Source organism: Simochromis diagramma, unplaced genomic scaffold (genome assembly GCF_900408965.1).
Source record: "Simochromis diagramma unplaced genomic scaffold, fSimDia1.1 OVJJ01000463.1, whole genome shotgun sequence".
NCBI lineage: Eukaryota > Metazoa > Chordata > Actinopteri > Cichliformes > Cichlidae > Simochromis > Simochromis diagramma.
The window spans coordinates 1742589-1767958 of record NW_024386941.1 but is presented as its reverse complement, the minus strand read 5'-3'; the positions used below and the strand labels follow the sequence as shown (position 1 = coordinate 1767958).

Sequence of the window (25370 nt, the reverse complement as noted above, 5' to 3'; positions counted from 1 at the left end):
AAAGCAGGGAGGGGTAGAGGATGAGTTATGGCAAGAAAAGAAAAGCAAAATCTCTTTTCTTTGAAAACTAGGCTAGCAAAAGGCTCGAGAATTAGCAAACAGAGGAGTCAACGATCAATTGTTAACAGGTAGAAACAACAAACAGCTGCTGTGGTTATTCCAGCTAGGGTTCTGAGCTAGTTGCGCTATTCACATCTCCCACATTTACGTCTAGTTTTTCTCACCTGAACAGAACAGTTGACTATCTGGTAAGTACCTCCGAAACCAGGTTCCCACGATAAATGAAGTGCGGACTGAGTGATCTCTACAGCTCTCACATCCTGAGGTTTGTTGGGTAGAACTAAACAACAAAAACAACCCCCAAAATTAAAGATGTAAACATAATTATATGCAGATAAACTAGCAATGGCTGAAGTGACACTGCTTGCATGGGCTGACACCTACCAGTGATGGTACCAGATCGGGAGCTGGCCACACCCTTACGGTTCTGGGCCTCACAAGAGAAGGTGCTGGTCCTGTTCAGGCCTGGACAGAGAAATGAAACACGCAGGTGTGAGGAGGAAACACTTCAGTGTGCTGAGTTGCATGTGATGTCAATGTGAGAAAAATATAACTAGAGTGAGAATAGCACGAGGGTAAAAGTTCCCATTCAGTAACATCCTCTGTTTGTCAGTAGTATTAGGTAGTAGGGTGCTTCTTCCTGAGAGTGTAATGGTCGTTAATCCAGGAAAGACTTACAGATTTTACATTTTGATTTGCGGTGTAAAAAAGTGAAAAAATGTGCAGCTGCTTCAGCTTTGGCAAGACAAGACAGTGTTAAACGTTTATACCTTATCTAAACATTTCAAGAAATTAACTTTATTCCATTGTGAACAATGAATCTTAATGTGAGTAAATACATGCAGAAATCAGGTTTACTTGTTGCACATGTTTAAGCAACAAGAGTTGACCAAAGCTGTGTACTAACACAAATAAAAGAGAGGAAGAAAGAGCAGGATAAAAAAAGTGTAGTATGAATTTCAATGATAGAATATAAGTTACTATAATATTAAGTTTGATCAAGCCAATAAAAAGCCATATAAAGCACAGGTGGAGATTTGCTGATATTCAGGTTGAAAGGCATCAAAAATGTGCTTATTCTGGTATAAATCATAATATTTTTAGGACTTTGATTAAATAATTTTTTTCTCAATTGGCTACTATAACCAATATTATTTTCCACAAGATCATCAAAAAAAACCATTTTGGTTTTAACTGCTATTTGACGTAATTTGAGGTTTGGTTTTTCAAAACTGCAGCTTCATGATAAAGCAAAAGTTTCAGGAGTTGCAAATGCTTTTTGCTTTGTAGGCTGGAGAACAAAGAGTGCAGCCTAGCTGAAGTCTAGGTGTAATATGCTGAGCTGCTGCCTTCAAGAGGAGCTGGGGCTCCCGTGAAGGGGGAAAACAAGTATGACACACTGACATTCAGCAGAGAATGAGTCCTCTGACAAAGTGACTCACAGCGTGCTCACACATTGAGCATTTTGTAATGCAACACAGGCCTACACACACAGACAGACAGTGAAACATGTGACATTCAAGTTTATCACTGTTATCTAACACCCCAACATTGTCAATAAGCCACAAGCTGAGAGTGACAGAATCATGCAGTGTGTTTGTCCTGCGCCGACGGCACCATGCCCCCATTGTGCCGTGGCCGGAAAAAGAACAGGGGGTACGATCCTCGCTGGCTGTAGTGAGGGGTTGTGAGAGGGGAAAAGGAGGGAGGGGAGCGTGAGCTGACCACTGGCTGTGTGCGACAGTGAACTGCTCATCAAGCCAGATTGCGCCACTTGCTCGTGTCTCCTTCCTTCCTCATCAGAAAACCACAAAACAACATCCTTTAACAGCTGGAAATGTCATTATCTGTTACTAGGAAGAACCTCATGATCCGTGCAGTATTGACCAACAGTGTCAGCTGGGAAAGGCAGTGCGTGGCTTTGGTACTTTTTTTTTTGCTAGACTAACATTTTCTGTGAACAAAGTAATAGTATTAGATTTCTCAACTTTCTTAAAAGGAACTGGGATTGTGAATACTTTAATGGTTCATGAATAACCAAAATGCTTTAGAACTGAAGGAGAAATGAAACTGATAATGAAGTTGAAAGCGTTGACTTTAGCAGGGGAGTAAACCAAATATGCAACATAAATTTATTTTGATGAATAGATTTTTTTTGCCCAAGACACAATAAAAAAAGAAAAAGAAGAAGGAAGAACAGTTTATGAGGACTTCTCAAATCATGAAGCCACACGTGTATGGCTCTTGGTTTCTTGCTGGTTGGAATGTTCTTCATTCCATTTCTCTTTATGGGCTCCTTGAAAGATTATTTGTGTTTGCCTTGGTTTGGATCTGTGGTCTGCCAGGCCAGCTGTCCATACCAGAGTTGTGAGTGTAGGTTACCATCAATCGGGTCCTAGTCAACACCATGCAGCCTGCTCCGATGAGTCAAACCAGAGCCTTCAACTGAACTTCAACTGCTGCTTACTCCTCCCTTTTTCCTTCTGACTCAGCCTCCTCTGTTTTTCAGCCTACCACTGGTAGGCTAGCTGGCAGGCATCTGTAGTTTGCATTCAAGCAGCAACAGAATCCCCCTCCTTTATCTCCTTCTTTCTTTTATCTCCTTATGTCCTCTGCACATCAATTTTCCATCTCCCAATTTCCCAATTGTCCTTTCTGTGCTTGCTGCTCCTTTTTACCCACAAAACCACAAGGCATGTCCTCAATGGATTCACTGGCAATGTGCCAGCCTGGCTCTCTCTGGGGAGGGTGGTTATTCGGTAGTATTGTTTTGGCCATGAAAGGAGGATTTGAAAGTCTTTCAAACACAGGAGATAGTTGCTATACAGTTTTTGAAGCAGGTCATTATAACCAGTCTAAATAGATTAGATTCAAAAACTCAACTCTAAACCACAACCTCTTGAAGGAGGACTTTTTACTCGTCTAATATTTAATTTGCATATTAATTTTTTTTTACCTGCAGAAATTAGCATTTGTAACTCATTAATCATTTAAGTAATTAATCTTCTCAGTTTTTAAAATGTGAGGACCCACTTCTCTTGCCAACGTGTCAAGTTTGGGGAGAATTTTTTCTTTCTTTTTTTAAAAACTTTTTTTTAACTTGATCATTCGTTATTGTTTTTATTTTCTCCTGTCCATTTCACTGTCAGTGCAAAATGAGGATTTGAGAAATCTGTTTGTTTAAACTGGACTAACTAGGCTGTTGTGCTTGACTGAGTAAAACATGATACCTGTGAGGTTGAGGGTTGAGGGTGAGAGGGCCACTGGATCCGTCAAAACATTCAGAGGATGGCCATCCTGTAGCCAGATGACCCTGACTGGTTCAGGAGGCCCGTGGGCTGCACAGTGAAGGCTGAAGGAGACATTCGCCACGACAGTCATGTGGTAGGGCTCCAAAGAAAAATGAGGAAGGCCTGAGAAAGACTTAGCTGAGTCAGGGTCTCCACTCCTTTAAACAATCCAAATCTATAGACTTCTGTAGCTGTGGTTGTTTAATAACTCACCTTCCAGCTGAATACCACCCTCATCAGAAAAGGTCTCATTGCTTCCTGATCGAACAGCGCATTTGTAGTAGCCCATGTCTGGGAGCTGGACTTTCTCAATTCTGTTATGCATATAAAGAGGAATATTTTCAAAGGTTTTGTAAAGAGCAAAAAATGTCAAAGCAAACTGGTAATACAGGGAGCTGATGTATACTTCCTTTCTAAATTTAACATTCAGTCATGCCTGAATAAAATATTTCAAGTTACAGCAGATTAGACAAATTTGATTTTCCTTGGATTGCATAATTTCTTTGAGAATTGATTTCTCTGGTTCTCTACTGAGAGTGGAAGTCAACATGGTGACATAATCCAGCAACAGCCCTGTTTGAGCTAGAAACAAGACGGGGTGGAAGAACAGGAAATAAACACATTTTTAGACCAGGTGTGACTGCTTCACAATACATAATCCTTAAATCTTAAAACGAAAAGAAACTTCCGCATGTTAGCAGTCAAAACTGCATCCTACCTGAGTGTGCTTATGATAGTCCTACTGTTGCTGCCAGTGAGAACTTGGTATTGATTATTTTCTGCATGCTCCAGTGGCACACCATCTTTCAGCCAGATCACATCAGGGGACTCCACGTCCTCACTCCCTTTACCATTCAATTTGCACTGCAATGTAACAGGTTTGCCCAGTGAAGAGATGACAGTAGTGGGACTCTTTACAAACTCCAAATCTTTGAGAGAGGAAAGAAGCAGAAGAACAGGTTAGCATTTTTCAAATGCAAATTTTTTGCAGTCCAACTGCAACTGAAAACGTATCTTCAAAGAACAAGATTTCCCACTCTTCTCTTTTCTATAGAATCTGTGAAGCTACAAACTGAGCGTAGCATTACTTCAGACAATGTTTAGCTTTGTCTGCAGTCTTGTTACATCAACTGATAACAGCTGATCTCAGTCCAGCCCAAAAAACCTACTGCTGGCTCAGATGGTACCCTTCTGTGCATTCTTCAGGCAGATATGGCAACACCATGTCCTGCTCCTGCAAGCTGCTTTGCAACCCACCGTGACCCCCAGTGCCTTCATTTCATCTTCTGCTTGACCTTAATGTGACGTATGTTGTCACTTTGTTGATGCTTGCTTTGAGCTGTACATGTTTGTCTTGCTGTTTCTTTCATAGGACATAATTTTTCTGATTTTGGGCTAAAGTGGTCCTGACTCAACTGTGATTGTTCTGCATGCATGCGCATGACACCTTTCAGTAGTTTAATTCACATAATTAGATTAGCTACATTAATCATGTCATCTATCCAATATAAAACAAAAATAAAGAAAATGCCTGAGACAAACTCCCATAGATTAAGGTGAAATAGTCCAAACAACAATTCAAAACCCAAAGATATTTAAATCACAGTGACACAAAACACAGAAAAGTAGTAAATCTCCACAAGGAGCAAGTAGCAAATTTTGGTTTAATAAATGTCTGGAACATTAAATCATAAACAGAATTGCTGTTGTCCTATTAATCAATCAGCTAATATGTCCAGCACTAAAGTCTTCACTTGGTTCTGTCTGATAAATATTTATTGCTTGTGACAGGCTTACTTTTGCAGTTGCCAGGATATGATAACCCGAGCTTTTGAAAGACTCTGGTTATCTCGTGCTCCTACTGATAGTGAGGCTGACCTGAGAAGGGCAGCACTGATACTGAGACAAAAGCTTCTTGTTAGAGGAAGGTTGCCTATGTTGCTTAAACAATGTCTGAGAACTGAGAGCCCAACACAAACTAAACGTAATTATAATCACAGCTTCTTCATAACAGTATTCACAGACCTGCAGCCTATAGATGTCTGATGTCAGAAAAACGTTGAAAACGGAGGATCATTCTTTCTTTTTACCTTCTGAAACTTTCAATGATAATGAATTAGAATACGTAACTTAAAAACCCAGATTTTCTTTAAACCATCAAACTGGCAAGCGCACATAAGATGTGCACAGATTTGTGATACAAGAATTCTTTTCTTTTTTTCGCAGTATCACATAAAAATGCAAAGCATCCACTCAACCAACCAAGCCAAGGCAACTCCTTGTAGATAAAGAAAACATAAATCATTTGAGGATGAGCAAACTTGGTTTTCAGAGCAAGAATGAAAAAGCACGATTTTCTCAAGCTTGTCAACACGCCCTCCTCGTCTATTTCATGGTCACCTTTCAACCTTTGACCCTTTACAAAGACCCCAAAGACCCATTTCACTATAACACATAAATGGCCATAATTCAACAACCAAAAACAGATTTAAAATGCACCTTTTTGCAGTACTTATTTTACTCTTAACTATAACATGTCTTGACAGAGTGTGTGCTTCCCCACCTCTTTGTCTCTGTGTGTTTTCTGGCATTAAAAGTCATTCATCCCTTTATTTTTTAAGCTTGGCTGAGCTCTTTCAATATTCTACATGACCCTGGCTTTGCCCTCCTCCCCCTCCAGTGCATTGAACCAAAAAAGCCTCATTTTCTCTCTCTGTATCTTTTTTTTGCTGAATTCATATAATAATAACCTTGTAAACATTTTACAAGATTGCAGACAGACAGAGAGGGGAGGCTACAGACAAACTGTGTGTCTCTGTTTGTGTGTGGCCTGTCTCCACTGATTCATTGGTGCCTAACTACTTCATCGCCTCCCTATTGTTCCCCGAATTCCCTTCAGGTCCCCCACTTTTTCCCTGATCTTTTCTTTCCACCCTGCCTCTACTCCTACTCTCCACTCTGTGAGAATGCTCAGATGTTAAATGTCATTGGTTGTGCACATACCAAAAATGTCTGACACAGTCTTAAGCATTTATCCTCCTCTCCCTCCCTGCTTTATCCTCCTGCATTTTTAACAGTGTGGAATCCATTCACTGCCGCGCCTTTGCCCTTTCTCCTTTTCATGCCATTCATCACTACACATTTTGCCACCTCCCCTCCAAACTCTCTACTCTTGCCCTCGTACCCCATCCATCATTGGATTGGAGTCTGAGTCAGACAAGCTCTGACTCACAAACCAAAGCATTTGGCCCCCTGAACCCCTCCTCATCCTTCACATCCTCACATCCAAATAGGAACTGAGACATCCGAATAAAATTCTCCATTCTTCACATCGGTGTCTCGTAATCTCCCTGCCTGCTAGTCATACATATACTTAAGGCAGCTGCCCAAGAGACAGAGTGACCGCAATTGTCAAAACACATAAGCTGACAGGTGGACGTCCATGTAGGGATACTGTTTTCATCAACTGGGTGCAATTGAAAGTTCCCAAACAGTCAGTAAAGTTTGTTTTAAAAGATAATTAACATACTTTTGAAATGATTCTGTATAGTGTAGAAAGACTATTTTCTTAAGAAAGCAGAAATTTGGCTTTCATCTTTCATCTTTGGCGTTCAGCAAACATTCTCTTTGCTGATCATGATTCACCCATGTCTCAAGATGTTTACATTAAATGCCCACCTTTCACTTGTTTCAGTACATCTATCAAATTCCAAATCTTGTTCGCTTGAACTCCCAGCATGAATAAACATTGATCACCTGATTTCAGAAACATTGCCCTTGAGCAGTTAGTGTTACTGGTTGTTACCTGTCAGATAAAACTCCCCCTCACTTACTTTGATTGTATTATAATATAATAATAGTATACAATAATATCAATCCTTTACTTGCTTTTGATAACGTTTTTTTTATGTTGGCCAGATGTTGAACGCCCCTGCAGCTGTGGTTAGCCAAAAACAAATTGAGTTAACGAGGCAGAGAGCTGACTGTGCTAATTGCTCTTTACGATGTTTCCCCCTGCACACAACTAACAGGCATATTGGGTAAATAAAAAAGCGCCCCGTTTCAGTTAAACCTTACCTGTCAGCGAATCTGCAGATGTTGGTATCCAAACCGAAAACATGACGGTGAGAATCACAAACGACCATTTAGACAAATTCATAGTTTCTCTCGAAAACAAATGACCTCGGAAAAAGAGCTTCATGAGGAGAAGAGTCATCCTGGAAACATCACCAGACTCCATTACCGCATCGCAGCAGCTCAGAGATTCAAAGTTACGTTTTGCTCTAAAGAAAAAGAAAAAATTTCTCTGACTTGGCAGGTGCTGAAAATGTTGAGTATCCACAAATCAAGACCCAAACAAAGCGAATCCGAGCGTTTCAGTTCCCCATTTTATGAAACATGCGGTTAAAAAAGTCTCTGAATTGCCACAAACTCTTGAGTTTCCCTTATCCTGTTGCTTTGGTTGGTTTCAAACGGAGCAGGGCTGTCTCCATCAAAAACTTTCATCTACCATGAAAAAGCGCACAGCAAACGACGCTCTAAACTTTTCCTGTCCAAACGAGAGTCTATTTCTAGCGATCAAGAGCGTATTTTTAAACCAGTCTTTCCTGTAGCCGGTTGTCCAAAGTCTCTATCCTGCCTACAGGTTCCCTGCGACTCCAGACATTCCCCTGGCTTTCTTATCCCTCTCCCCCTTTCAAACACGATTCAAATTCCTCAACTCAAGTTCTTTCCACCCTCCTCCTCATCCTCCTCCTCCTCCCCCTTCTCCACAGTCTCCCTCCTTTTCTCAAAGGATGTGAGAAACTCTGCGGCATGCTGATTGTCTCGGCCCAATCTCCCATTCGCTTTTTAATTACACAGGGATGCCCAGAAGTTGTAAATGTCTCCGTAAATCAACCGTTTCGCGCTTGAAACACTGTTTAAAACACAAGCCTGTGCATTTCAGTGTGTGCAACATGGCAGCATCATGTACATATAATAAGAAAACATAATGTTACAGACCTGCCTTTTTAATAATAAACTTTTTTCTTTTTTTCCTAAGAAAAATATATATCAAAGTTAATTGCTTATACACGTCTATTGTTTTTCTGTATACTGTTTTATAATAATTAAAACATATAAATGTTTAAAAGTACTACTATTAAAATACCATATCCAGGTTTAGCAGGTTTTGTTAATTCTTCATTATCTTGCTGCTGTTTAAAACATTTGAACATGCCGATTTGTTATTCCAACCAGTCAAAAGCAAACGTGATGTCAGCAAAAATGCATTAACGCATTACAGAAAAATATTCAAACTATTTTTGTTTGCATTCACTCCATTTTACACAAACAGAGTCACCATCACGATGTCTGGGAATTTGTTTGAAAATCCGGATTCAGTCATAACAATTTGAAGCACTCTCAGCTGTAGTCTAAATAACTGCGGCTTTCCTTGATTTACATCTAAGTTACTGTTGTAGATGGCGATGTCTGAAGTGTGTTCTGTGTGTGCGAGAGGAAATGCTTCTTGCTGCGTGAGAGAAGTCCCTGCAGGGTTCTCATATCATTCATGAATGAATTGATCTGCTGTGTATATTTCTGTTTGTTTTTTTTTCTTCTTCTCTGAAAACAATGAGATGGGCTGGAACTCAGGTTGCGAAGAACTCAGTCCGACTGCCCCTTTAAGAGTAGCTCTGCGGACAGTGTTGTGTTCCCAGGGTTTTTAATGGAGACAGAGAGCCACTGAGAAAGACCCCATTGTATATGCTCTCCTTTCAATCGGGGCCTGAGCAATGGTGCTCTCACTGCTCCCTGATAGAAGCACAGAGTGGAGGGAGGGAAGAGGGTCGCAGAGGGTGGTCCTGCATAAGAAAGCGGGGTGTTCAACTCCAAAACACAGAGTTTCGTGGCTAGTTGGACCTGGAAGGAGTGAATGTTTGGATATAAAGGGGGAGGGGCATCAGGTCTAGGACTCAAGGAGTGTTTAGGTTCAAGTCACGCTAAAATCTGATTCATCACACACCAAGACCCAAAGATTTAAAGACCTTTACACGAAGCTCAAGTGGATTAACAGAATTAAAAGCGAATGGTCTAGGTTATAAAACACTTTAACCGGCAAAACAAACTATATGGGCCCCAGCTACTCACAGAGTAGTAGGCTAGTGCTGAGCTCATATTCCTGATAATCTCAAATGCTTATTAACAAAACAACCTGTCTCGAAGAAGAGTGTCTATTGGCTGGAAGACATGAGAAACACCTTCCTGCTACTCTCCCAGCTACACATCCCCCCGGTGGTGCGGATAATGAGCTGAGGGCCTCTTCTTTTTCCTTCTCCTTACTGCAGACTTGACAGCCAAACTGCTCCACTCAACCCTGATGATTCATTAAAATGGACTGTAGTGACTGACTGCCTGAAGTTGAAGGCTCTTATGCCCCCTGCTGGTGATTTTGTTCAAACTGCAACTGAATTCATGGAAGAACAATCAGTCCTGAGAAAGTCTCTGAACAAACCTAAATGAAGATCATTTGAAGGCGGTCAGCTTAGGCTCCTGACCCAAACTGACCTCATCGGTCAAACACGTTGGTGTTTTTGTTATGACTTGAGTATAGCTGCCAATGGATCTAACACCGGCATTTGCTGATAAATCTGAGCTATACAAGAGTGTGAGCTCAGATTCAGCCAAATGTACAAAACCTATTGGGAAAACATTTAATTTGAGCAGGGCAGCAATGCCTAACATAGTGCAAAAACAACACAAAAGCTTAACAGGGTGAAAAGGCGATGTCCTCAAATAGTAGAGTCAATCCCCTGATTTAAATCAAATTGAGCTGCACTCCATCAGACTGAAGACAGACGGACTCAACAAAAAGCAGACGGTGAAAGTTTACTTCAGCCATAGAGTGTAAAAGATTTTATACTCAATACTTAATATGATGATTTTTTTCTATACTCCCAAATAATTTGAAAGCACAATTTAATTAACATCCTTCTATCAGTACTGATGTCAGTTTTTTATTTTAAAGTTGACTAAACCAGGCCAAAAACACCAGATATTATTACTTCATGTTTGTTCTTTGCTTGGAGAGGTGTGCAACAAGATTAAACCTCGCAATGAGAGCTTTCTGCTGTTTTATTTTCAGCTCACTGGTGAAATTAGCCAGTAATAGAAACACTGAATTAGCAACAGACAGCAAAGCAAATGATATCTATGTGCTACAGTGTAAGATCCTGTTTTTCTGTCACACATAGAGTTCAAAGGGAGCTGTCTGATGGGAAAATAAAATTTCCAGTGGGATTATCTGATTTTATGTCATCTCCTGGCTTTGACTAACTCCTCAATAGCTCTGCTTGTCATAAACTTTAAACAGAGACAGATATGTCTGTGAACAAAAACCTAGAGACACGCATCAAGGGCTGCAGTAACAATTTCAAACAAATGCTTTGGCATGTTGGTGATCCCATGTGGCATGTTACACATTACTGTAGGCAGATCACTAAACCAGAGGTCAAAGATTTAAGCCTCATGTATTCAAGGTGTTAAAGGTACAATATACAATGTACACTGAAGGTGTGTAAATATTTTTGCCCATTTATTTTCACATTGCTTGCTGAAATCTGCTTCATGTGTTTAGCCCCCACATCTTTCAGACTACCACCACCTTACAACCCATTTATTGAAGACCAGTTTCATCAAAGCATGAGAGCGTCTCTCTAAGATCCCTCCTGTTACATAACGTCATTCTAACAGCGATTAGCAAACCCAGAATGTCAAAGTGAATAGCATTTAATCTCACTTGGATATATGATGATGAAAGACATGTAATATCTTAGAGGTGGTTACTTGGATGGGGCCACATATTCCAGGTTTGAACAGATTAAAATCTTGGTTGGGCCTATCCACAGCAGTGCAACAACAAGCTTCCAGCTGTGCAAGAATAATAATCCCTCTGTTTTAATCTCTCTGAGCAGGAGGTGATCTGAGCCCTTGTTCGGAAGCCATCCAAGGGCGCAGGGATGCGCTAAGATACAGGTTTGACAGGTTTACCAGTTTAATGATAAGCAATTATGCACCTCTCATATTTTCTGTGTGGAACTGGAAATTGAAGCGTGTGTGTGTATGTTGCTCAGGGAGGGTGTCCAACATGACATCTGGTAATGGTTGCAGTATAAACCATAAATCATCTTTTTGGTGGGATTTATGCTTTGCTGTGATGATTATTTGGGCCTCTTATGCTCATATGATGTTTATATGTGCATAACCAGGCATGGGTCCAATTCCACTCACAACAGCATGGGTTTAAAGAGGGAAGGCCTAAATAGTGGGGATTATTCTCTCTCCCGCTTCTCCCTCTCCCTCTTTCTCTTACCCTATTTTTCAGCATCAGTGCTCTGCCTTTCATTTCAGTTCCTGTTGCTGTGATGACCACAGACATGAGCACAGCAGGTGTTCATCGAGGCTTCCTCAAAAAATATGGTAGGGCTGCTTCTATCCTTTTATCCACAGTAACCCCTCTGCAGTCGTCATGTAAAGTTTGATGTGAATGCTTTGGTCTGATTTTGTTTACTGTCCTTTTGTGCTCATTCTGCAAATTAGGCCAAAGTTAGTAACTATATAGGCTTTTTGAAGATCTCAGTTGCTTTGCTGTCAAATATGACCAAACTATGTCTTTAATTTAGATTTTCTGATTGTCTTATGCTTATTTTCTCCAAGGTGTAATAAATTCTTAGTGTTTATTCTTTTAAAGCCAGTATAGATTATATGGCTGCTGACTTCACAATTGGTGGAAAACAACACTGTCTCAGAACACCAATCCAACTCTTACATGAGCAATGTCAGCCTAAGAGCCAGCCAGTATGATTTTCAAGCCAAGTCATGAACCGGCTCTTGGCCAGCGTCTCTCTTTCCTTATATTACATCTGTTTTTTATTGCCCTTGTTTTCATTTCAGAGTGGTGTCACAGTTGATAACAGTTAAGTAGCTACTTTGGTACTTCAAATGTTTTTCTTCCTCTCTTGACTTATGCAGACTAATAGAGCTAATAAAATGTAGGGATATTAATCTAAAGGTTGAAATCTGCAGTCAAATTAATGTAGTTCTTGTCATATTAGTATTCCCAGGTATAGTAGACGCCATAATAACAAACAATCAATCAAAAATTCCTATACCCCCCTCTCTTGCTCGCTTGCAAATCCACCTGCTTTAATCCGCTGTATGGAGAAATAAAGCAGATCTTGTCTGTCAACATGTGCTCACCTTCTACTGTCTGCAGTCTAACACCGTCGTGTGCGTCCTGTCCTGAAAACTCATTGTTCCAAAAATGAGAATATTTCAGTTTCTTTTTAATACAAAAACGCATTACATTTGACTCAAGCTGTTTCTATTGATTTTTGATATTATGGATCTGCCTTGTTTCAAGGACAAGGTATCATTATTTTTGTATTATTATTGGTATTGTTGTTGTTGTTTTCATAAGTTGATCCTGTGACTTTCTCTGACTGTTTTAGTTTTTGATCAGTGTGATTTTGAGGCTGCTGTTTGTGCTCTTAAAACCCCCCAAACAATTTATTGGACATTGTTATAGTTGTGTTTATGCCACTGCAATAAGTATCCAATTATATCACTGAAACTGACAAAAATAGAACATTTCTCTCAAAGAACCTGCTCATTAAACAATTGTGTTATTTGTTTGTGAAACTTTCAGTTAAGTTAGTGAAAGTACAAGCATACAACCAAACAAACAACACCGTTATAGTTCTGGACATACAATGCCAGCAGTAACATTACTACTAATACGGAAGTATCTTGATTCATGTTCAATCATCCAGGTAAGGAATTCTCAAAAAGTTGATTCTGTTCATCTGGATGTAACATTTTCAGTGCAACAAATGTTTCGTCACTCATCCAAGTGACTTCTTCAGTGTCAGCTGAATGCCAGTTTCCCTAACCTTATAAACAGTAATGACCGAAACTAACAACACTGACAAACAAAGGGAGTGAGATCAGATCAACTGTCATTGATCAGTGCTATGGTGTACATTTTAGGACATCCTCAGGTTTCAGGAAACCATCGTCAGACATCAGATCAAACGGTCTCAGATGTCAAACCATAAACAATAAACATCACATTCCATTGAAAAACACATGAGACTTCTGACTAAACAGCACCAGACTGAAAAGCCTCAGAAAAAACAACTTCAGATGATATGATAAATGGCAGAACATAACATAACATTTTCTCTGTGCTTTTGCTACAGTTATTTTTTTACAGTTGTTTTTCTGGGACTTGTTTGTCTGATTAGTCAGAAGGACCTCCTGTTCAGCTTGTTTTGGCTGTTCTGGCACTTTTTGATTCATCTCCTATTTATGAGCCTACTTGTACTGTTTTCTTTTTTCTGGAGGCGGCTTCATGTTTAAGCAGTGGAAGGAGAAGTACCTTGTGCTGACCATAGAGGGTAACCTGCTGGTGTGCCGGGATGCAGAGTCCCCTCCAGACCAAGTAGTAGCACTACATAGCAGCTGTGAGTCAATTGCAGAGGGACGAGAAATACTTGACCTGCCCAAGTTGCCTCCAGGGGGCAGGAGGGACTGCTGCTTTGCTCTTATCCTGCCACAGAACAAGTTCCTGCTGCTGCTCTCAGACAACCCAGACGACTGCACGTAGGTCTCACGCTCTCTCTTTGTCTCCTTCCCTCTGGAGCTCAGATGTCCTTTACCCATTCACTATCAGTTGTTTTGCACATGGTGGCATATTTACACACACATACATTCTGAAATTTAGGTTTCCTTTGCTCTACTTGTTACCAAATAAATTTACTGCACGTGATTATCAGGCTTCTCTGCTGTTGAAAAAATAAAAAATAAAACTTTGGATCTGTTTCAAACATCATGACATGTCATTATCTCTCACAGGCTCTGGCTGAAGGTCATCAGGAAAGTGAGAGAGGTGAGTTAGGTAGCACTGTTTTATTTAATATTAAAACAAATTGTGTTCTCTACGTTTCTCACTGCTAATTTGTTAGATTCCTCTTCCAATTGTAGACTGTTTATTTCTGTCATATAATAACGTTTACTTTTTCCAATTTGCTAGGGTGTCATGTCACCCCTGACACTCCAGAGACAACGCAGCCTCACTCCCTGCATCACAGATAGAGACCCCCTGCCCGACTCTGCCAGTGATAAAGACCCCGGGTCACCAAGGGTTGGTGAGGGCACCCCTCCTTTGACTAGGGTCACTGAACGGGGAGGCTCCTTCAGAGAGAGAGGGCAAAACCAAGGTCAGCTCTTAGGCCATTTGTAATTACTTGACAGTAGATTGAAGAAGGGTGCTGATTAATTTCACAAAACAGAAAAAACAAGACAAATGAACAAAAACTCTAATCTGGTTAATTAATGAACAAATGGATATAAAACGATTTGTGAATAAAACAAATGGGAAGCACATTCAGAAATTTGACAATACACATTTCTGAAGCATTTATGCCTAAAACTACACATTATCACACCTGTCACACAGCTGTTGCTTTATTACAGTTACAACTGCATCTTAATTACTGAAGCTCTGACTAATTTAATTTGCTAAATGTGATGCATTTGGACAATTCATGTTTCTGTTTTTTCCTTTATAATTTAGTGCTCTGTTGTTTTGAGCATGACAGATGGTGTCCTTAAGCACCTGCAAAGCCGTAACAAAGAGCACACAGAGGCAGAGTTGGGGTTAATTGTGTTTTGATCTAATTTTGAGTAATGAAAAATATAGCTTAATTGTATTTCTACTGTGTCCCATTTAATTTAAGTAGTTTATGAATACTAAGTCTAGTACACACATATACACTATTGCCAGTAGTAGTATAATAGTATTATAATAGCCAGTTAGTATAATATATGCTGTCTGGCTGGTAAATAAGCCAAACTACACATAAATTTGTGAATTTAACAACATTTACATCTTTTACAGCAAATGTGTCACGGCAGCCTCTGCGTAGTGTTTCTGTGGCACCACCTCACCGTGTGTCCGACTGTCTTCGCCATGGCAACAGCAGTGATGCCCGGGCAGTGAGGGCAGTATGCTTACTGATGGGAGGGGCAGCAGCCTCCTCTGCTTTGGGCTACCTCAATTCCTGCTCCCCTTCCTCTCCCCTTGCCACAAGACCCCCAGAAATTGCCCACGGCACAGGGGGCTTCTCTGAGCTTTCTGCTGGGGGCTCCTTCCATGCCTGCAGCCAGGATGTCGATTCCCCACACTTTAACAGCTTCGACTTCGAAGGAGACTCCGACTTTGATGCATTTGACTGTGGAGGATTTGCTTTTTAGTTGACAGGGATTTCAAATTCCTTATATTGATGTTTGTAATATAAGTATGTTGTTATTTACTAATCAGCTGTTGGGTAATCTGTAGGACTAATTTAGCAATTAATAAAGGTGTGCTTCCTGGCTTTATGCCAATGCTCCTCAGGTTAATCATAAATAAGCCCGACTCCTGTAAACACTGTCTGTGTTGTATCACTTTTTCCATGCCATGATGACTTGATATTAACTGGGTCAGCAGTCTGATTCCAGTCACACAGACATTTATAAGAACATATTAGTCTCAGATTTCAGTTCAATTCAATAAAACTTTATTGATCCTGAAGGTTGATCCCGAAGGAAATTGGGTATTTTTTTTCTTTTCTTTTTTTTTTCAGATTTGGATTTGTGTCATAAATTTGAGAAAAGATGATCTCACTGAATGTTTTCTTTCTCGTCCACATTTCTCTCAGTGTCTTCTGCCCTGCTTTTGGAAATTACCCTTTCACCTGTGTGCACAGTGTAATCATACATAGAATGCAGTTTAAAGGTTAACACATTAAATCCTTTTGTCAACATGACTTTGTGTTTGTCTCTCTAGAACAAACAAACTGCAGTAGTGCAGATATAGGCCAGGGTCTGGGGAGGAGGGATTTTGAAGCAAATCTGTACAAGAGGGGGATATGCATAACCTGAAAATGCACATGCTTAATGTGTGTATCAAGCAGATTATTATAGTCAAGACATCCATTCATTTTTTTTATCATAAGCATCACTTTTTTAAAATTATATTATGACTGCTTTAAAATACCCAAAGTCTTACTGCTTGGCATTACTTTACTGTTTGACAGCCAGGACAAACAGTAAAGTACAACTTTTTCCTGTTAGAGTTACCCACACTGAAAGGAACAAGTTGTACCATTTCTTGTAGATATAAATCTGACTGAAAGGACAAAAAACAGTTTGAGTAACAGCTAAAATAGCAATGTCATTACATCTCTATCATTGAAGTTCCCTCTGGGTACTCCGGCTTCCCCCCACAGTCCAAAAACATGCAGTTAGTGGGGACAGGTTAATTGATTAATCTAAATTGCCCATAGGTGTGAATCTGTGCGTGAATGTGAGTGCGAATGGTTGTCTGTGCCTCTATGTGTTAGCCCTGCGACAGACTGGCAACCTGTCCAGGGTGTACCCCGCCTCTCGCCCTATGACAGCTGGGATAGGCTCCAGCGTCCCCGCAACCCTGGAAAGGATAAATGGAAGCGAATGGATGGATGGATGACAAATCAAAACAACAATCACCTCAAGGTGCTTTATGTTGTAAGGCTAAAGACCCTACAATAATACAGAGAAAACCCCCACAATCAAAAGATTCTCTATGAGCAAGCAATTGACAGTGGAAGGAAAAACTACCTTTTGACAGGAAAAAAAAAAAAACAGGCTAATCAAGGAACAGCCAGGTTGAAGGCTGAGGTTGAAGGAGGCAGGCAGGATGAAAGACACACTGTGGAAGAAAGCCGGGGATTAATAATGACTAATGATTAAATGCAGAGTGGTGTGTAAACACAAAGTGAGTAAAAAAGGTGAGTGAAGAAGAAATGCTCAGTGGATCATGGGAAGCCCCCATTAGACTATGCGTATTGCAGCATAACTAAGGGATGATTCCAAGAGCATCTTGGATCAACTGAAGGCTTTTTGGGGATTTGTGTTTGATTTGCATTTTTAGCAATCCCACAAGTTTTCTCAGAAAGTTTTCTTGATCTTACTTACACATCACCCTGGCAGCTGCCATTTCCTAGGCAAACTTGCTTTGCTAACTTCTCTTGCTTCACAGGGATCAGGTATTTTGTTCCTATAATCATTCTAGAACCTTACATACGGTTTGCATTGTGTTCTCACACAAAAACAGTTTCAGCAAAACTGGTTTACAAACATTTATGTCAATAAGCAAAAAATGACATTTAGCTAATCTTAACAGTTTTTTTTTTAAATACCAATCTTCAGAAAAGAGAGGAAGTTGGGAATCCTTACATCACATAGCTCACAGTCTCCTATTACAGAGCTTATTATCTGTCCCTTCCCCCCAGCTAGCCACCATGGGGCAAAGGGCTTTTTGCTGCTCTGCTCCTCGACTCTGCAATTCCCTATCCCCTCATATAAGAAATATCACCTCCCTCTCTCTTTTTAAATCTAGACTCAAAACTCACCCGTTCACAATAGCCTACTCGACATGAGCTTCTCCATTCTGCTATTTTAAATTTGCTCTACGTTTTATGTTTATAATTTTGTATATTGTTATGCCTGTTGTTGTTTTGCTTGTCTCTATTCTGCTGTGTACAGTGTCCTTGAGTGTTTTGAAAGGTGCTTTTTTAAATTAAAATGTATTATTATTGTTAAGAAAGTCATTGTTTTTACAAACTCTGTCAGAGTGTCTGTTTATTTACCTTGTGTGTGCCCTGTCAGTGTTCATTTTCTGTTTACTTTTGCATCTAGACTGACGTATTTTCTGGGTTAGTTCAGTTGTTTGCCTTCGAGTCTGGCATTTGAAACTATTTCTTGTCAAGTGACAACATAATAACAGTTAAGATAAGAAAGTTTATACAGCATCATGGAATTTTCTACAACTTTGATCTTGGCAGGGCTAATCTTAGCTCTACTGTGGATATTTATTGTCAAAAACAAAACAAACAGGCGTCTACCTCCAGGACCCACTGCACTTTCTTTCATAGGAAACCTTCTACAGATAGACAAAAAAGCACCCTTTAAAAGCCTTTTTAAGGTAAGTTTACAATAGTATATTTTGTAATATGAGGAGAGTAATAACTGTCTTCAAACAGACTAAATTTAACAGCATCTTAACATTTCAGAATCAGAATACTTTATTAAGGGTGTGCAATTACTGCAGTGTGTTTTTGAATAAAACTCATAAAAAGCTCAATGCTTATCATTAAAACAAATAATTTTTATTAGTTCAGTGAAACCTATGGGCCAGTGATGACAGTATACCTAGGCTGGCAGCGGACAGTAGTTCTGGTAGGATATGATGCTGTGAAAGAAGCCTTGGTGGATCAAGCAGATGACTTCACAGGCAGAGCACCAACTCCAGTTCTACACAACCCTAACAAGAAATATGGTAAAGCGTGATCACTCAAATATGTTTTCTTTGTCAAGGCACAAGTGATTTTGTTTCCGAGTGCTTTAATTCTTTCATGAATCAGCATGGCTTCTCTTCTATTACTCTGATAAGTGGTTTAACCTTTCAGGTATAGGGAGCAGTAACGGGGAACGCTGGCGTCAGCTGCGACGCTTCACACTGACCACTCTAAGAGACTTTGGGATGGGACGCAAGGGGATGGAAGAATGGATCCAAGAAGAGAGTAAACATATGAGGGCTCACATACATAAATTAAAAGGTATAGTTTCAGCTGATGTGAAAAGGTCTACTGTGCAATATGCTAAGCTACGTTTACTATGCACAGCATGGTACCTATATGTATATAACATATTAAAAATTGAAATGCCGATAAGTGAAAACAAATACTAGGGGTGCATGTGTATCGAACAATACAAACTTTTTACTTTATTTTATCAACTTTTCTTCTGACGATGCTGTCTGTGTTGAGAGCTCAGTGGATCTGCGTTCGACTACTCTGCCTAGGCTGCACTGTCGAGCGCAGATCCACTGAGCGCAGCGCAAGCTAGCAAGACAGAAGCTAAGCTCGTTGCAACATGGCAAATTGAACCTCCCCCACCCTCATTCAGATCTGGCCTTTGGAACTATTTTGGTCTTCATGTGACGTATGACCCTGAAGTTAAGCGCGTCATGGACAAAAGTAAAACAGTATGTCGGATGTGCCACGCAATGCTCAATTACATGGGTGGGAACTACTGCGTTAGCGCAGTTTGCTCGTTAACGTGTTGACGCCGTCCAGCCCCACGCACGGGGCGATCCGCGGTAGCTCGTTAACGGAGATTTGCCGTGTTGTGGCGTTAACGTCATTTGAGATTAACGCTGACAGCACTAGTGGGAACAAAATGAATATGACTGCACATTTACGCCGACATCATCCTAGTGCAAAGACAAGTGGAAGCAGTCAAAAACAACAAGCACGCATGCTACAAACTTTACCTGAGTCATTTAGACAGCCGTTAGCACATGATTCTCCTTATGGGGACCTGATATGTTTGATGTGCTGCTGAGAATATACTCCAGAAGAAGCGTATAGTATAGCTTTTATTTTGGTAAGAACCATTTCTCTGTAATAAACTCTCTTTTCCAACGATGAGTGATTTCTCGATCAGATAGATTTATTATTTTATCCCTTTGTTGTTTCAGCAACATTAAATTTAAAAACTGTACGTTTGAGTTAAAATATATATTTATAATTTTAATAAATGACAAATTAAAAAAGCATGAACATTTTTTTGTATCGAAAAAATATCCAACCGTGACACCAAAGTACCGAACCGAACCATGAATTTTGCGTATCTTTGCACCCCTAACAAATACATATATATTTTGATATATAAAACACTATATGGAACACTATCATCCCTAGTGACCACACCCATATACCAATTTTCATCTACAACTCTGGTTGTCCCAAATGTACACACTCTTTGCCATGAGAATGCTCTAAAGAAAGAGACAAGGACCAGTGTTAAAGTCACTGACACATCATGCCAGATAACCAAAAAGGAAACACAATAAGCTGTCCATGAACATAACAGGACACTACAATACTAACAGAAAATAATCAGTCTTCACTTTGGAAAAACAGAAGCATATTACAGTAGGCTAATCCCACTAACCCAATATTCTCCACTACTGAATTGACATCCACTACCACCACCACCACCACCACCAAAAAAACAATATGATCTGCTAAAACAGAGAGCCTTTGTGAGCTTCAGGTTGTTAACACATCAGGATGCACAACTGATATCAGAAATCACAGTCAAATGCATGAAAACACCATTTTCTGGAAAGCCAACAAACATACGCTTTGAATCTTTTTAAAAGTTGATTGACCAAACTTGTAATAGTTTGAAACGGAGAAGCGCAGACTAAACAGTGGGAAAGTCGGAAGTGTGGGCATGTCATAACTAAAGTGAAATCCTTAGTTAATTTGACAGATGATTCCTGTTCTCTTGCAGGTGCACCATTTGACCCCACATTCTCATTGAGCCGTACTGTGTCTAACGTGATCTGCTGCCTGGTTCTTGGTCAACGTTTCAGCCATGAAGACAAGCAGTTCTTGCGCTTCCTTACCATACTTTCTCATATAGGAAAGCTTAATAGCAGCCCTGTGGGTCAGGTAACTGAAAGTGGGAGGAGAATTAAAAATTAAATGCTTTTAAATTTGGTTTTCATATTTTGATTAAGAATATATACATCAGAGTCTGTCCTGCATCTTTTGAAAATCATACTGGAAAAATTATCCAAACACAGTACATGCTTTACAAGAATGTATGGTGCTATGCTTCCTTACAACAGATGTACAACCTCTTTCCGAAACTCATGGACCATCTTCCTGGCCCCCACCACAAAGTTTTTGCAGAGTATGAAGAGGCGAGAAAGTTTATCAAGATGAAGATCCAAGAACACAAAGACACATTGGACCCCAGCTCTCCACGAGACTACATAGACTCCTTCCTTATTCGAATCAACCAGGTTGGAAAACTTAAGCATAATATATAAAAGAATACACAAAACTACAACTACTGTGTTTATTAATGTAGGTAATTAATAAAATCTAAAGTGCTAAAAATTATATTCTTAATTTAGCTGTGTCCTGCACCTACATTGCCTAAGCAACTGTATGGACTTTTGGCTACCAGCAGAGTGTAGCACCAGCAGTAGCTAAAGAAAAAACGTGCGGGAGTTTAGGGAGACCATGAAGCAGATTTTCAGCCAGCCTCAAAGCAACATGCTGTGGGGACATAATGTTGGAGCATTAGTTAAACCAAATGGCATGACCAGATATTTGAAGTGTCCCAGGTGTGTGTTCAAAAGCTGTCTTCCACTTGTCCCCATGTTTGATCTGAACCAGATGATATGGGTTTAGAAGGTTGAGTTTGGTGAAGACTGTGGCGCTTTGGAGTTGTACCGCGGAGCTGATGAGGTGTAAAGGTTATTTATTCTTAACTGTAATGTCATTTAAGCTGCAAAAATCAATACATGGCCGGAGAGAGCCATCCTTTTTGCCAACAAAAAAGAACCTGGCCCCTATCGGGGAGGAAGATGACTGAATGTTTGGCTGGATCAATCTAAGAGAGGATTGTGAACCTCCAAACAAGGAAAACCTAGGATGAGTGGTGTATCTGGAGAATGAAATGTGAAAAAGTTGAGAGTCTCTCCGTGGTTTGTAATGTAATTACAAGTAAATTAATAATGCGACAGGCACAGTGCAATGATTGATGTCTGCAAAAACCTTCATCGTTTAAGGCTTTGGCAGAAATGGGTGGATCTAGCTTAACCAGTGAGATGTTCAGTTGTTCAGTTGTCATAACCTGTCTGAACTGCTCCCATCAGGCAATAGATATAAAAGCATCAGAACAAAGACTAATAGACTAAATAGCAACATCTACCCTGCAGCTGTTAGGGTACTGAATTACAGGTTATCACCTACAATTAGCCTGACAAATACTGTGCAATGGATGACATCCTGTGACATCCTGTGCAACAGTGCTTATGTGCAATAAGGTTCTATTAATTATTACTGAATACAGTCTTCTGCCTCTTTTTTTATTTTTCATTTGTAATTATATTTTAAACTTTGCTTGACAAGGCAGGGACTGCATTTATTTTGTTGTACTTGTTAAAATGACGATAAAGATATTCTGATTCTCTGATTCTGAGAACAATGGCAACTTTGTTCTCTCAGGAAAAGGAGATTTCCACAACTGAGTTCCACTATGACAATTTGGTCTCTACAATAATGACTCTGTTTCTGGCTGGAACGCAAAGCACCAGCTCCACCCTGAGATATGCTCTTAGCGTGCTGATTAAATACCCCAAAATACAGGGTAAGTTTACAAAACAAGACCTTGAATTTACTTTACGAGCCCTAATACATTATGGTTAGGAATACGTCCCTTGGTGGACGTATAAAACAAATCAGAGTGGTAATCATTTCTGCTTTGCTGTGTCCAGAGAAAATGCAGCAAGAAATTGACACTGTTATTGGAAAAGGCCGTTGTCCCAGGATGGAGGACAGGAAGTCCCTCCATTTTTCACTTGCTGTCATCCATGAAGTGCAGCGTTTTCTTGACCTTGTCCCTCTCAGCATCCCTCACTACACACTGAATGACATATCCTTCAGGGGTTATACAATCCCAAAGGTATTCTCAATTCCAAGATTTCATGTGTATTACAGAATCTATTGTATATCAAGTCAGAGAATAATGTTGAAAGCAGCAACACTAACAAGATATATGTTTTGAATAGGACACTGTAATTATTCCGCTGTTGCACTCTGTGCTAAAAGAGGAAAAGCAATGGGCCACTCCCAGGTCCTTCAATCCCCAGCACTTCTTGGACAATAATGGCAACTTTAAGAAAAGTCCTGCATTCATGCCATTCTCTGCAGGTAAAGAGTCAACACACAGTTATTGATCATCCAGTTCTTTTGCATGTTGATGTAATTTTTTTTTCTCCAAATATCTTGATATTTACAGTGAAAAGCAATTCAGGGCTCTAGAATGTGACCAGTTTGGACACACATGCAACCTAATTTCTCAATGGTGTGACTAAAAAAATCCTAGGTCGCACCGGTGTGACCAGCCATTCGAGTAAAAGAAAATGTCCCTACAACTCTGAAAGTCTCCGTGTGGTCAACAACAGACACACACTATGCCCATATCATGGTCTAAACCATTTAGAGACCTCTCTGATTAGCCGTGGCCTAGGCCCGATAGAAGTAGATATAGCTGTGGGTAATGATAAAAGATGAAAAGAACGATTGATAACTTTTTCCTTAAGGCCTGATCCATCCGTAGCCAGTGCTATGACACGGAGCCATCAACCTCTCAGGTTGTGTCTAACACTGATCAGGAGATGGCATAAGATAATGAGCCACATACGTTTGCAGCAAACAGGTCACCAGAGGAGGCCGAGATGATGATTAAGTTTAACATTGCCTATGTAATGTTACAATATGCCTATTGTAAGTCCGAAATAATTCTTCACAAGAAAAATGGCTTGAACGTAACCCCTACATACAGTAATGATGTCGCGTATGTGAAGTTTATAGGTGTCATCCCGAACACACAAGAAAAAAATGGGAAAAAGGCCAAATTACAGGAGTTGGCCATCTGAGGGGCATGTGACTGCAGTGGAGGATAGTCTATAAGATATCAAGCTGTTTAGATGTTCAGATATTGAGATGTTCAGTTTGAAGCCTTATCAGACACTTTGAGGTCCCTTTAATTAAGATTTCCTTTTCTTTAATATATCTTGAGATGTATTAAGTTTCAATTTCAGCTCAGTGAAGCACTTAAAGCACAAGCACTTTTTCAGTCACTTATGTTTCTTGTAGAACTGTGCTCCAAATAAAGAACTTTGTGTTGACAAGATTGTCATTTACAAATCAATACTGTCTGTATGGACAGCTGCCCCCCCCCCCCAAAAAAAGTGAATATGTAAAATTGTGGTGGTAAGCAATGTGGTTGACAAATTTGGGTGCACCTAACTTTTGTGCTGGCGCACCTTAGAAAACAAGTGCAACCGTGACAAAAAGTTAGTCTAGAGCCCTGCAATTATTTTTAATCAGAGTCCTTTGTGTATCTCTACAGGGAAGAGAAACTGTGTTGGCGAGTCTCTGGCCCGTATGGAACTTTTTATTTTCATAGTATCATTGCTGCAGGATTTCACTTTTTCCTGTCCTGGAGGCCCTGACAGTATAAATCTCATTCCCGAATACAGCAGTTTTCTTAATGTTCCCTGTAGATACCATATCATGGCCACACCTCGTTGAATATGATGATGAAGTCTTCATCAGCTTCTTGTGAAACAGTGATTTGATGTTTATTTAACAGTTAGTTTGCTCGTACCTTGCTGATGTAGAACACACAACCATTACATGCAAATCTTTCATCTCATCATGACTGTGTTTTCTGTAACTCTATTTTTAATGAGTTATTGTTTCTAATATTACTACTATCTTGAACAAATAACTATAATAAACTAATAATATATGGGGTAGAAATGAAATGTAGTTTTTTCTTTTGATGCCACACACTCTAAAATTCAGCTTTTGATGAATAAGCCCATTTTGAGAAAAGTCATAAAGTATGAGATGAAGGGGTTTTAAAATGGCAAGGGGTGACCCACTTGGCATTTCTAGTACATCAACCGTCAGAAAACATAAAGTATATTTAATGTTTTTGTCCATAATATCCAAGCCGAATAAAAAAAAAAAAAGTTTCACAACAAAAAAACATAATAAATTGAAGGTTAACTAAGAAGAGTGGTTAATCAGTAAGCCCACCAGTGTCATATTCCATGCTTACGCAAACTCCCTGTTAAACATAAACACATCTTTTAAAGAACAGTGACTATATATATATGTGACTGTCCTGGGTCTTGAAGCCAAGCTTTTGGGTTGTTGACATCTTAATTTCTATTTTTATTACCGTTTCATTTTCATTTTATCCTGTTCTATTAGTATAGTTTTACTCTTAGTTAGACTTTGCAGTCTTAATCCCAATTTATATTGTCTTTGAGTTCTTCTTTCAACAGGGCTCTCT

General features: G+C 39.8%; 3 protein-coding genes across 6 annotated transcripts in view; 2 read left to right on the top strand and 1 right to left on the bottom strand.

The window, feature by feature from the left end:
* LOC120737165 (tyrosine-protein kinase receptor UFO) overlaps positions 1-15035 on the bottom strand; it is a 31877-nt gene extending 16842 nt beyond the window's left edge. For 2 of the 3 annotated variants that reach the window (XM_040037714.1, XM_040037716.1), the window contains exons 1-6: positions 7428-8066; positions 4069-4279; positions 3564-3664; positions 3291-3473; positions 445-525; positions 225-340 (exon numbers count right to left, since the gene is read on the bottom strand). In XM_040037714.1, coding sequence (XP_039893648.1) covers positions 225-340; positions 445-525; positions 3291-3473; positions 3564-3664; positions 4069-4279; positions 7428-7590 — 855 coding nt within the window. In that variant the 5' untranslated portion in view covers positions 7591-8066. Of the gene's footprint in view, positions 1-224; positions 341-444; positions 526-3290; positions 3474-3563; positions 3665-4068; positions 4280-7427; positions 8067-15024 lie in introns of those variants that run through there. The other variant, XM_040037715.1, reaches the window with a different exon arrangement.
* LOC120737175 lies at positions 11517-16201 on the top strand. 2 transcript variants are annotated; one of them, XM_040037734.1, is made up of 6 exons: positions 11752-11810; positions 12285-12306; positions 13736-13994; positions 14247-14280; positions 14425-14611; positions 15292-16201. In XM_040037734.1, the coding sequence occupies exons 1-6, from the start codon at positions 11808-11810 to the stop codon at positions 15645-15647; spliced, it is 861 nt and encodes a 286-aa protein (XP_039893668.1). In that variant the 5' UTR covers positions 11752-11807; the 3' UTR covers positions 15648-16201. The 2 variants fall into 2 exon arrangements, with proteins under 2 accessions (XP_039893667.1, XP_039893668.1); XM_040037733.1 differs by lacking the exon at positions 12285-12306 and having other exon boundaries at positions 11517-11810.
* A 1924-nt stretch (positions 16202-18125) lies between these two features.
* LOC120737168 (cytochrome P450 2F3-like) lies at positions 18126-24728 on the top strand. Its single transcript, XM_040037721.1, has 9 exons — positions 18126-18399; positions 18591-18753; positions 18884-19033; positions 20778-20938; positions 21118-21294; positions 22508-22649; positions 22777-22964; positions 23071-23212; positions 24417-24728. Exons 1-9 carry the CDS (start codon positions 18229-18231, stop codon positions 24596-24598), a joined length of 1476 nt encoding a protein of 491 aa, XP_039893655.1. The 5' UTR covers positions 18126-18228; the 3' UTR covers positions 24599-24728.
* Positions 24729-25370: the final 642 nt, after the last annotated feature.